This window comes from Mus caroli, unplaced genomic scaffold (genome assembly GCF_978045245.1).
Source record: "Mus caroli unplaced genomic scaffold, Mus_caroli_1 scaffold_3, whole genome shotgun sequence".
In the NCBI taxonomy this organism is placed as follows: Eukaryota; Metazoa; Chordata; class Mammalia; order Rodentia; family Muridae; genus Mus; species Mus caroli.
Genome location: NW_028227258.1, coordinates 36,746,639 through 36,760,640, shown reverse-complemented (window position 1 = coordinate 36,760,640; position 14,002 = coordinate 36,746,639). Strand labels below are relative to the sequence as shown.

Here is a 14,002-nt window from a genome sequence, read left to right as displayed (position 1 = left end):
AAGGACTCCCCCAAATAAACTGTATGATGAACAAGTTCAAAGAATATGCCTGAGAAGAAGTGCGTATAGTTAAAATACGAACCTAAGTATGAAGTGTGATGCAAGGGCAGTCAGAGTGCTGGAAGAGGACCTGTCAGAAAGGCATAGCAGCTAGCCAGGAGCAGCTAGCCAGGAGCAGCTAGCCAGGAGTAGCTAGCCAGGAGCAGCTAGCCAGGTGTGGTGGCACACCTTGAGTCCTAGCCCCCAGGAAGCAGAGGCAGATGGATTTCAGTGAGTTTGAGGCTATCCTGGCCTATAGAGTGAATTCCAGGACAATCAGAGCTATATAGTGAGACTCTGTCTCAAAACAAAACAACAAAGTAGCATAAAAGAGCCATGTGTAGGGAACTGAGTGTGTGTGTGTGTGTGTGTGTGTGTGTGTGTGACTGCAGAGTGGGCAGAGGTGGGTCACAGAGGGACAGATGACTCAGCACTTCTCAGGGCCTGAGGACTGACTGACATGACCTCCTGTGAAGTCAAGTCTTTTACAAACACTATGTCAAATAAAACGTTTACCACCACTGTGCTGGCTCAGGTCCAGGGGCCGTGACTCTGTACAGGAAGTGTTTTGGAAGTGGCAGCCATTTAAATTGAGAGGATGTATTTTGGGGAATGAGAATTACACTGAGGAAGTATTTTGAGACGGTTCTGTCCGTTTGATTGGTCCTGGGGTTAGCATTGTGTCTGTGAGCTTTTAGTTTTAATACACATTGGAAAGGAGCGTTATGGGGAGTCTTGACTGACTTGGGAGGCTGTGGAAAAGCTTAGGTTACTTTAATATTGGCGATACTGAAAAGAGAGGAGGCATTGGTTTCTACTGCCATGCCCGCACACGCACACACTCACTCACACACAAACACACACAAACACACACACACACACACACCTCATATACTGTTAGGCATGAATATCTAAAAGTGTATTATCCTCTTGGATATTTACCTGTTCTCTTTAATGAGTGTGTAGTGTCCTTTCCTGCCTGTTCTGATTGGATTTGGTTGAAGTCAGTTTTGTCAGATGTTAAAACAGCGGCACTTGCTAGCTGTTTGGAGCCATTCGCTTGGAATATGTTTTTGCATCCTTTTTCCCCTGAGGTAATATCTTCCTTGATGCTGAGGAGTTTTGTTTTGTTTTGAAATCCCATATGTTAGTCTGTATCATTTTCTTGGGTCTCTCCTCCCATTATTATTTCAGTTTGGGTTTGCTTTAGTGCAGTGGTTCTTAGCCTTCCTATCACTGTGACCCTTTAATACAGTTCCCCAGGTTGTGGTAACCCCCAACCATAAAATTATTTTTGTTGCTACTCCATAACTGTAATTTCACTACTGTTATGAATTGCCGTGTAAATATCTGATACACAGGATGGTCTTAGGTGAGCCATGTGAAAGGGTCGTTTGACCTCCAAGTTCGAATTCTACTTTCATATCCTGAGATGTTTTCACTAGTTCATTCAGCTCTTTGTCTTTTTTGGTGTCCATGAAGGCATTTATTCATATCATCCTTTAAGGTTCTTGAGGGTGTTCATAGCTGCCACTTTGAAGGCCTTCTTGTATACCTCAGCTGAACTCCTTTTCCTAAGGCCTATTGCAGTAGAGTTGCTGACTTCCAGAGGAGCCATATTGGCTTGGCTGTTCATGTTTGAGTTTTTGTGCCAGGATCCAGGCATCTGGCATTATGATGTTTGAATTGTTTCTTGGTGTAGATGTCTGGTCTTGCTTTTGTTAGGTTCATTGGTTGCTGTCTCCCACTCTGGATACTAGGCAGGCATGGCAGATGTGTGGTTCCTGGTAGAGAACGTTTCTGATGGTCGGCATGTGACACAGGAATGGAGATGCTCTAGGAAGACAGGCAGAGATGGGGAGTAGGAAAGGAGCTGGGAGACCCGGGTTCTGCACCCAGAGGAAGAATTCTTAGGGAGTGGAGGTTGGATAGGAGCTGCAGCAGGTCTAAAAGTTAAGTTCGGAGGACTAGAATGGAAGACAAGAAAGATACTGAAAAATCGCCTACCTGTGTCTCAGCCCAGCCTGGGGGGCGGGGTCTGGCAGAAAGTGTTCCTGCAGGTTGGTGGCTGACACAAAGGGAATGGAGATGGCTACAAGGGAAGGCAGAGAAGGTCTGAGGGAAGAGCTAGAGGGTTCCTGGGTCCACACCCAGCAGCCAGAAGAACCATTCTTAAAAGAAAAATAAATGGCTGAGGGGGACCCTAACCGCCAAATCCTGCATCAGGTCTGTCATGTTGTTTGCCGTCAATGATAGAAACCGGAAGGCCATGTGGTTAGGAGGAAGTAGAGGTTAGCTTTACGCGTGCTGAAAACAAGCCTTAGTGACTGAAGGATTCCTAAGGAGAGAAGCTGGCTAGAGTTACGGGGAATGACTCACCGTGAGTGTCCAGGAGAATACAAGAATAATAAACCACCATTGGGATTGCCACAAAGAGGTGTTGCGTTAACTAATGATAACAGTTGCCAGTTTCACTGCTGGAATCCATATCATGGAGTGGAGGAGATGAGACTTGGAAGTTATCCAAGCTCCCCCATTCCTTGGCTGTTCTAATTTTGGATTGGAAAAGTGACATTTTCAGATTGCTTTTTAAATCTTACAAGTTCTTATTTGAAATGGAGTATTTTACTAGAGCCGTATTATGTCTAACCTTATAGTAGATAAGGACTCAATCAGAGAGCATTTATAATTCTCACCATCTAGCTATATAGGAGTTGAACTACATTTTAATTTTAGAACATTTTAATGCTTTATTATCAGAGGAAACACTGTTGGTCTTGGGTCTTTACTCTCTAGTGGAGGTCACTGATCATATTTGCCTGTGGCTTTCTTTTCTAAACACTTTATAAATCCCAGTTGAAGGATCGTTTCCTTATGAGCTGTTTGGCCACCAGCCAGATTAATAGTGAGTGCGCACTGTCCTGACAGCTGCTGTATGTTACAGTGACTGTTGCAAGGACATAGGGAAAGGGGGCCTTTTTCTTTACCACAGATGTGAAGTAGGTTTTGGAAGTATTTTATAATGTACATTTTTAAGGTATGCAGTTAAATCATAATAGATATTTCCATATCTGTAGTTGAGCATGGTTATTATAGGTTTTATCCCTGTAATCCCTTAGATGAGAGGATTGACTGTGTGTTTGAAGCCAGCCTGGGCTACACACCAACACCTTGCCTTAAAAAGAAACAAATCATACATATATAACCAAAAGAACTCATAAGAGAATAGATCTGAAAATCATGATATTCCCATTAATAAAGCTTGGTTACAGCTTCCAAAAGAAATGTATACTCCTTTGTAGCATTCCTTCTCAGGGGCCCAAATACATTCCCTCTGTAAGGGAGCATGCTACATGCAGGGCTGGCTCAATACTTGACTTCCCTTCAGCAGTCATGGGAGGAGAGTCTCTAGAGATTAAAAAAAGCAAACTATTTCTGTTAAATATAATAGAAAGTTCATGTCATAACGTGAAAAATAAGCAGGCTTTTTAAAAAAAATCTTTTTATAGCAGTGGGGTATTGGGTTTCCTAGAAAGTTATTTGATCCACAGATGTTTTAGCCTAAGTATTGAATGAAGCATCTGATAGTCTTCAAGCATTTGTTTATGTTTGATTATGAGGTATGCTTGCCTTGTATCGACTTCTGTGATGTGTTTGCTTCCCTGCAGAAGAATAAACCTCCCAGCCCACCAGCCTTCATCTTCATGATTGATGTCTCATATAGTAACATAAAGAATGGCCTCGTCAAGCTCATATGTGAAGAACTGAAGACCGCGCTGAAGCGGCTACCCAAGTAAGGATGCTTGCTGTTGGCCTCCTGTGAATTACACCGTGTCACCGAGCTGAGCAGACTGGCTGATTAATATCGTTTGCTAATGAGAACATTATAGTCAGTTATAAATCAAACTACACCATTCTTTGGGGTATTTAAAATGTCAGAGTGGATGTTTATAGAAAGAAAAGAAAATAGGAGAAAGAAAAACAATGGTAGATAAATGAAACATCTCAAAGATAGTTTATAAATTACAGGAGAATCCCAACTGTAAGTGTGTGTGTGTGTGTGTGTGTGTGTGTGTGTGTGTAGGGGAGAAGTTTGGAAGCCTGTTCCACAAAAGCTGGCAGTTGCTGATAGTGGTGGAGTCCAAGGGTCCCAGAAAACTGAGCAGTTGTCATAGGAGAGAATGGAATCTTTTTTAGCCAAATTCCCCTCTGCTCTTGTGATGCGACCAAGCTCCACGCTGCTGCTTGTGTGTCCTGGCTTAGCAGTGTGAAGGAAGCCCCTGTCTCTGTCATTTCAGAGGCTCCCCATTCACCTGTAGCTGAGCAGGCGGCCACAACCTGCTGTGGTCCCTTCACTGCTGAGCTGCTTTTAAAAGGCTGACTGGCTGGCCTGTAGCCTGCTTCAGGATGGAAAGGAGAAATAAAACTGATGGCAATTTTAACCGTAAAAATCTAATTGTATGCGTGCATAGCTGACATTAAATTTGGCAGGAAAAAGAAAACAGATTTGCTTCTAAAGGTGAGTGAGGGGTTGTACATTTTTTTAAAAAAATATAAATAAAAGAGAGATTTGAAAAATTACAGGAAGTAGCTAATAGCATCCTTTCATTTTTCTCTATGGTCTCTCCTACTAAAACTGATATCATGGCTAGGTTTTTGTTGTCTCTGTGTACAAGCTAGCTGTTTGGGGCTGGAGCTAACACCTAGCATAGAGACAGCAGAGTAGGGGATGTTGCCTTCCTGCCAAGAGGCCATGAAGAGAGGATGGGGAGGCCAGGACCTGCTGTGCACCCCACACCTTCCACCTTCTCCCCATGGTGCTGAGCCATGGGGAGCAACATCTGGTCTGGACAGGGGTGTTTGGGTAAGGAGGCATTCTTTACCCATGGCGCTTCTTGGCCTCCGAATGCCTACCCCTCTGTAGTCTTTCCACCAGAATTGATGCTTTGTCTATGAGAAACTTGGACATGTGGGCTCTGGACCACCCCAGAGTGGTTTTGTTTGTGTCTGTTAAGATGAACTCATAATATTGTTGAGCTGGTTTGTAACACGGGGAGGATGTTTGAAAAACACTGAGGTGACTTCAGACTGGCCTGAGGTGAAAAGCAAGCTGGGACCAGCTGCAGGTGGTGAGCAGAGCCCCCCCCCCCCCCCCATGCCTCGGAACTGCTGTGTCTCATGTTTCCAGAGTGACTCGAGAAGGATGGACTTTTCTGCTAGATAGTATGTGCTTCTTCGTGGGACTCTCCCATGGGCTGCTTTAAGTTCAAGTCTGAGTTTTGCATTTAGTTTGTAAGAAACCGAGCCACCACACCAGTTTCTGAACACGGACTCTCCTTTTATAGTCCCTCACTAAGCCTAGCCTGCCTTCACCAGCAGACACTCCCCAAGCCCTCGTTACCAGGGCAGTGCTGTGAAGTGTGCAGCATGGTGGTCTGAGATCTGAAAGCGCACATTCCACGTTCTCTGTAACCACACCCCCTGAAGTTCCTATGTGTGACTTTGGCAGAAGACTAGAGAGACAAGTTGAAGGCTACAGCTAGTTGCTCTCTACTCTGTTCAGATCTCTCAGAACTACACCTTTTCTAGCCAAGTGGCTTCATTTTAAAAAAGAACCCTGGTGGCTTTCTGTCTGAAATTTGTCCTGGTCTCTGTGCCCTGTCAATTTGATTTCTCCTTTTGTACTAAAGCAAGCAATATTTTATTTTTAACATGTCAGACAACAGTCTGCGTGTGCTTGGGGTTCTAAAATGTTCCGAGTCTTCCAAAAAGAGAAGCTCCTTTCCCTCCTGTTTGAATTGTATCTGGCCTTGTAAAGTTTCTAGATTTCCTGACTCTTTTGGAACGAGGAAGAAAACCTTTAAAATCACTCACTGCTTATTCATATCAAAGTATTGGGTTATTTTGACTTTCTGTCTGTTTTCAATGTTGATAAATTAGAATATTAGAGATGGGCTGGCAGGATGGCTCAGCTGGTAGGCACTTGCCTTTATTTCCCTTTCCTTTCTTTCATTTCAAGTGCAAGAGCCTGAGTTCAGTTTCCTGAATACACATAAGAATGCCACACCCCTTGACTGGCAGCTAATCTGGCATAATGGTCGAGATTATGGCCGAGGAGAGGCTTTGTCTCAGAGGATGTGGATAAAGTCCTGAGGATGACATCCTGTGGTGTCTGCTGGCCTTCATACATGCCCGTACACACGGAAATGTACACAGTCAGTACGAAAGAAAGCAACTGCTTAAAAAGGTTAAAGATCCATGAGTTCGGAATTTTGTGGCTTATCTGCTTCCTAATGTTTGCAGGATCACCCTGCCAGATTTATGCCATTACACAGGCTGGCTGCAGTGTGGGAGGGCGGCTGAGAAGCAGGAGAATAAGTAAGGCCTGTGAATCCCCGACATCTTCATGAATTACAGAGCCCTTCATGTCCCCATGTAGAATCCTTTATATACCCTAAAGAATTAAACAAAATTATTCATGTGACCCTCAAAATTATACAGACCTAGTGTGGAAAGGCAGAGTTTCTTTATAATTTATATGTTACAGGGTTGACGACATTTTAGGGCAGTTATAACATCGAAGGAAGGTTTGGTTTTTTTTTTTTTTCTTTTGACACTTTTGTGTTTGTTCCTTAAAATAAAAAGCATCGAGTCTGTGGAGATGAGTGATAACGGATGTGAGATGTTCTGATTAGATGCTTTGTAAAACTGTTAATTTAGGTTTTCAATGATCTCTATGGATCCCAGCCTGCTCTTCCCATCCAGAACGTGCCCAAATCCAGGGAGAGTGAGTGGAGTCAGTCTGGAGGAGTGTGTGTGTGTGTGTGTGTGTATGTGTGTGTGTGTGTGTGCATGTGTGTGTGTGCATGCGTGTGTGTGTGTGCATGTGTGTGTGTGTGTGCATGCGTGTGTGTGTGTGCATATGTGTGTGTGCATGCATGTGTGTGTGTGTTACTTTATTTGATTCCATCTTAACTATGAAAAGAGAATCAGTCACTCATGATTTATCAGACGTTTTTACTTATGTGATGAAAGGTCACTGGGAGACAAGGTGAATGAATGATGTGCAGGTGAACTGTTTGTCAGATAAACTCGTGCCTTGTAGCATTTGTTTATTGCACACATCAGTATTTCTAGCCAGGCTGATTTTAACCCTGAGTTGCACCATCATGGCTTGCTTTGGACTTCTATTCCAAAAGCAGCAGAGAGAAGGCCGCCTTTATTTTGGCTCGCAGCTTAAGGATATACAACTTCATGGCAGGGGACGCAAGGGAAGTTGGTTACATCGCATCTGCAGTCTGGAAGTAGCAAGAATGAATACTGCTATACAGTGCTCTGGAGCCTCTCCCCCTCCTCCTCTCCCTCCCTCTTCCCCCTCCCCAGGAATTGTTTTTAATTATGAGTATGTGCACATGTTCCCAAAGGCTTCTATAGAAAAGAACTTCAGATTCCCCTGGAGCTGGAGTTATAGGAAATTGTGCTTGACGTGGGTGCTGGGAACTGAACTCAGGTCCTCTGCAAGACCGCTACATGCTCTAACCACTGAGCCATCTCTCCAGCCAAGCTTTGTCTGTTTTTATCCAGTCTAGGACACCCCCACTCTTCCCGAGAAATGTTGTTCCCCACATTCAGGATGAGCCTTTGAGCTAATCTAGAGACTCTGTCAGACATGCCCAAAAATCTGTCCCTGGGTTGATCCCCAGTCCACTCAAGGTAACAACCAGGACTAACCATTACAGGATGTGATTTGCCATCCCAAAGTTCAGCATGTTTTACCAGAGTGTAAGTCATCTTCAACAAAACTCCCGTTCTCCATGGCAGCAGACTCTGGAGTGGCCCAGGGCTCGGGGCAGGGGGATAACTCTAGGACTTTCCCTTCCATTACTGTAGGCTGCACTGCACACTCAGAGTCCAGGAAAAGTGCTGTACTGGGATTTGGAAAAGGAAATGACTTCTAGCTGGCGGCCTCAGGAGATTTCACAGAGGAGGAAGAATTTATGTTGGCTCTTGACAAGCTAGACTTTAATAATGGAGACAGAGAAAGCCCAGGAGCAGCACAGCATGGTCTCTGCAAGATGTAGCTTAGGGCAGCACGGCATGCAGCTGCTCGTGTGAAGTCACGCAGCTCAGGGCATACATGTGTGTCCGTGTGTGTAGTTACACAGGTAGTCCATGAGGAATCTGACTTCTGAGAGCATTGCCGAGGTCCCAGATGGAGACATGTGCTCCCTGCTTTTGCCACAGGTTATAAGAACCTTTTAAACTTTACCCATTGATCAAAAGCACAAGGAGGAAAGAAGCAAGATGGAAAAGTCAGCCCTTGTCAGCCTGTCCTCCAGCATCTGCAGTGGGGCTGAGGGTTCCTTCTGAGAGGTTTCTTTGTGGACACTTCCACAAAGTGGACACCTTGCACTTGGGACTCTCATACACACACACACACACACACACACACACACACACACACCACTACCACCACCACCACCACCAACAACAACCACCACCACATGCACACATGCATACACCCCCCCACACACACACACATACCACACACACATGCACATACACCATGTGCCCCCATGTACACACATACATACCACACACACACACACATACATGTACATGTGCACACACCACACACACATGTACACACACACATATATTGCCCCCCCCCCACTTCTCATTCATTGATTATTATTTGACAGTTTTTTTTGGTTTTGTTTTCTTTTCTTTTTTGAGTCAATCTCATGTAGCCAAGGCTGGCCTTAAACAGCTTAGAGATTTCTTCTTCTTCTCATGGCCATCACAAGTAATCTTACTTATAAGTGCAATTCACTTGCTATTATATGTTTCTGTGGTGTGTTGTTAAGATCTAGCTGTGGCTACACTGAGGTTTTGTAGGAATTACAGTACACGTGCCAGGCAGGAGCTGAAGGTCCTTCCCAGATGGCAGCAGCTGTCCCGTTAGTAATGTCATCATCTCTTCCCTCCCGTTGCTTCAGACGTCCCATTGCTCCCATACATTTTATTTATATAAATGCAATAAGCCCAGGCTGTTCATGGAAATTCTAAATCTAATTTCCTGTGAATTGAAAATACACTAGGCATAGTGTTGCACATCTTTAATCCCAGCACTTGGGAGGCAGAGCAAGTGAATCTCTGTGAGTTCAAGGCCATCCTGGTCTACAGAGTGATTTCCAGGACAGCCAAAGCTACAGAGTAAAATCCCATCTTGAAAAGACCAAAAGTAAAGAAAGAAAGAAAAGAAAAAAAAAATACACGGGCAAATAAGAGCAAATGTTTTCATAATATCTAACCCTTGACCTAGAATTTTGAGAATGTTTTTCTTTGTTAACCTGCTTATGTTTGAAGTAATCCCTATCCCTTCCTGCCATGAAGGTCAAGAGAAATTAAAACCAGAACTGAAAATATGCATTTCATATGTTCTATAGAAGACATTGATGTTGTATTTAAGGAGAAGCCTCACCTCGCGGGTAGAAAACTGACAAAGACAAAAACGCTCTCCAAGTCTCAACTCATCACCTTAGAGCCAGTCCTGTATCCCTAAGAGCTCCTGCCTCAAGTTAGGTTTTGTTTTTCCTCCTAGGGAGGAGCATGAGGAGACATCTGCAATCCGAGTTGGTTTCATCACATACAACAAAGTTCTCCACTTCTTTAACGTGAAGAGTAATCTGGCCCAGCCTCAGATGATGGTGGTGACGGATGTCGGAGAGGTCTTTGTTCCTTTGTTGGATGGGTTCCTTGTCAACTATGAAGAATCTCAATCTGTGATCCACAAGTAAATATCAACCATCTTCCAGTGAGATGGAAATCAGATGTGTGTTTGAAGTCACATTGTGTTGCAGTTCAACGACAAGTACAACTCTTGTCATTTAGGGTAGATTTATCTCTTTCTGGTGTCCAGACCATTGTTAAAATATTCACTCTCAACTCTTTAAATCCTTTCTCCTTGTTGGAAAGGGATGAAAGGGAAGGAAAGGGGCCCGTTCATTGTATGTGCATACTCATATTAAGACAGAGTATCCTTTAAAGAGTTCTGGGTATTATAAATGGGTAATATAGTGAATCAAGAAGTGTCTACAAAGAAGGTAATTTAGTAAGTGTCCTATTCAAAGCGTAGGTTTTGGTAGCAGACCATGCTACAATATCCTTCCCTAAGGAGTGTCTTTATCGGATTGTCCATTCCCTGTGGGTAGCAGTTACCCACACATGCTGTTTGTCAAGTAAATCCTGTATGTGTTGAGGTTTGAAACATCAGTGATTTATTTTCTGACATTTATGACAGGCTTGCTGAGCACTAAAACCCTTTCCCTGTGTTTTCCTCAGTTTATTGGACCAGATTCCTGAGATGTTTGCTGACTCTAATGAAAATGAGACAGTCTTTGCCCCGGTCATCCAGGCTGGCATGGAGGCCCTGAAGGTGAGCAGTGACCGACTTGATAACGTTTGTAACGGTGAGACTTAAAAAGGAGGTTTCGTCTATGCAGTAGAGCTTTCATCAAAGCCCTAAGCTGTTAGGGTTTCTAAACCTTCCCAGGTTTCAGGAGGAAGGGGACCCAAGCCACAAGCACTCTCAGTGTTTAGACCCAGGCACTGTCAGCATCAGAACAGCTGATGGTGTCTGGATTTCAGCTCAGTCCCTCCCTTTGGCTTTTAGATGAACTTTTTATGGTCTGTTTTTAAAGTTGGTTCAGTCAAATCAGAACTGTAGGATATGAGGAGGAAAATTCCCATAATGTCCTCTCCTTGGGGTTTTCGAACTCACAAAGGCAAGGCCTGGGGTCAGTTTGTGTCAGGGAAGTGACTGCTGCACATGGCCTTATTGACTGGCGTTAAGTAGGGGAGACGTTGTCCTTTGCCCATTGGGAAGGCTGAGCTCAAACGACATTTTGTTATCATAGGACCAAAGATGGCAGTGTTGGCCTTGACAGCTCATGCCCGAAGTTTTAAAACCATGTTGTTAAAATTAAGTCCACACCAACTTTTAAGATGGAATGAGTGACAGGAACAATCCAAGCAAACAGGGACAGTGTGGTCTAGGCTGGTGAATAGATCTCACGTGAATGTTGCATCTAATTGTATAGTCGGACCCTAGAGCCTGATTCTTGTCTAGGTTTCTGATTTCTGAGTGTTCAGGTGTGGCACCCAGGAGCACTTGCTCATGGTGTTGTGGCTGTTCTCCAACTGTCATACTGGTTGGAGATTTAATGTAAAACTCACAGTATATTCCACATCTCACATGGCTTGCAAGTAGAGCCCGCCCCACTGCGAGCTTTGGGGATTGTGGCATTCCACATCACACAACCATGCAGACCTATGTGGATTTTTATCCACTTTGAAGATGTGTGTTTTGTTGTCAGTGGCAGTCTCTCCTCCAGTGAGGAGAAGGCCATAAGTAAATCTCTCTACACATCTCAATTCATAAAGGACTCTGAGCATCATTCTATTACTTTAAATTAAGACTGGAAGCCACATCTTATGTATGTGCTCATGTCTGAGGTGTTATTTGCCTAAAATGTAATGTCCATAACAATAATAATATTGAAGCTGCTTGTGCGTTGCTTACTATAACATAATAACTATAGCATAAAGTGTTCTCCGCTATCCGTTCATGAGTCTGGTTCACTGTAGTTCATGTGTCTGTGTATCATGTACATCACTTACATTGTTTTATTCATGTTTATTGTTATGTTAATGTATATTAATATTATATTAATACTGAGGTATATGAGAACTGCCTTAGTGTTATCGTTCCTGTGATGAAACACTGTGACCAAAGCAACTTGGGGAGGAGAGGGTTTATTCAGCTTACACTTCCATATCACTGCTCATCATCAAAGGAAGCCAGGACAGGAACTCAAACAGGGCAGGAACCTGGAGGCCTGAGCTCAGGCAGAGGCCATGGAGGGTGCTGCTGACTGGCTTGGTCATCATGGCTTGCTCAGTCTGCTTTCTCATAGAACCTAGAACTACCAGACCTGGGATGGCCCCACCTACAATAGACTGGACCCTCTCCCATCAGTCACTTAAGAAAATATCCTACAGCTGGGTCTTATGGAAGATTCTTCTTAAAGTTCCCTCCTTCCAGATACCTCTAGCTTGTATCAAGTTGACATACAACTAGCCAATATAGAAATGCTGATGTTTTAAATGAGAAAACACTTAGTATCTAAACATAGCAGTTCACCTTACTTCATGAATACAAAGTCAGGTCTTAAGTAGCTGAAAATCAGACTTAAATTAGTATAATTTTCATAAAAAGCCTCTAAAATTCTCACCTGTAGTTGTTACTCCCGGGACAAAAGCTAACACGTTTGAGGATGTGCAGAGGAGAAACTGCTGTTGAGGAGGCTTTCACTCACTCATTCATCCTTCTCAACCAATAAAATAAATCATTAAGTGCTTGTGGTTTGCAAGATGATTCAGAGGCTCCTGTCCTGCGCCTACGTTTCATGAAGGGTGGCCCGGGAGACTTTATTCTGTAATAGAAGACACAGTTCTAAAAGCAGGGAGTGGGGAGGCCAAGGGTAACTTGGGAAAGTTCAGGACTATGGTTTGGTCAGCAGATCAGGATATTGTATACAGAGAGCAGAGATGAGATCCCATCCGTGATGGGCAGGGAGTGGAAACTGAAGAAGCATCAGAATGGAAACCTACTTTACTGCATCTAAGTGAAGGCATCTCAGAGCTGGGCCCCATTTGATTGACAGCTTTCCTTTCATTCAGATAGATACCAAGTTAAAAATACACACACACACATATATACATGTACAATTATATCTGCTACTAATTATATTAATTATTAGATACCACAAATATATATTCTATACCTATTATATATATGAGGTATATGTATATGTAATTCACACATATATAGAATATGTATGAGTATAATAAGCATAAATCAAATAGAACAGATAAAAATTAGCAAAAAACAAAAACCACACAGGTAAATTTGTCACAAAGATAAACAGTGATGGTGTGGAAAGTCCTGTATATATTCTCAAATGTCCTTGAAATACTCAACTAAAGGCTTTATGTTTTTCTGTTGTGCCATGTGCATAGCATTTTCTAAGCCCAGCCTTCCCCACTCCCATGAACCCTATTATTTCCTTCAGTCTCTGACACATGCATAAATCAATTTTCTGGGAGACCAACATTAGTAGTATTAACCAACCAGTGCCTCCTTTACTGTCAGTTGGGCCGAAGGTGTGCTGGAGAGATGCTTGAGTGGTTAAGAACACTTGCTACTCTTGGTGAGGACACAGGTTCAGTTCCCAGCACTTCCATAGTGGTCACAACCACCTGTAACTCCAGGGGATCCTATGCCCTCTTCTGGCCTCCATGGGTACTGCATGCACATGATGTAAGCAAAACACTCAAACGTAGAATAAAAATAAGTAAAAATTTTAAAATGAGTTGGGCAAAAAGTTGTAGATACATGGGTGTCAATGATTATTTCTGGAAACTATCACAGTCTGAGTAAAGGGGTTAAATCTACCTTTAGATAATCCACAATTGATATCAAAATTCAATTTTAAGGTCTATCTCAACACTCCAATCACAGACAATATGGAACACTTAATGAGGGAAAGACAGGGGCCCAAAGTGGGAAATAGAACTATCTTGTCTTCAGGAAGTCTTTCATTTACAGAAGCGTGCAGCTTGCAAGAGGATGGGAGACAGTGTCATGAATCCTCCCTCTAGAGTGGGGAGACCATGAAGGAGGCAGCTGGCTGACATTAGCTAATAATACTAATGTTGGTCTCTCAGAAGGGAGACTGTTTATTATATTGGAGGTAAACTTTGCACAGAGTTCTTGAGACCTGCCCCTCATAATCAATTTCTACTGAAATCAGAAGGATTAATGCCATTCATCTCATTTTGGATGAGTCCCTCTTGCAAGCACAATCAAATTTTGGCAAAGACATCAAACTTTGTAGGG

At 43.2% G+C, this 14,002-nt stretch overlaps 1 protein-coding gene across 1 annotated transcript in view; it reads left to right on the top strand.

Annotated features, from left to right (window-relative positions):
* Sec24d (SEC24 homolog D, COPII component) overlaps nt 1-14,002 on the top strand; it is a 109,146-nt gene that overhangs the window by 74,125 nt on the left and 21,019 nt on the right. Inside the window, exons 11-13 of the mRNA XM_021157473.3 lie at nt 3,708-3,832; nt 9,644-9,835; nt 10,384-10,477. Coding sequence (XP_021013132.1) covers nt 3,708-3,832; nt 9,644-9,835; nt 10,384-10,477 — 411 coding nt within the window. The remainder of the gene's footprint in view (nt 1-3,707; nt 3,833-9,643; nt 9,836-10,383; nt 10,478-14,002) is intronic.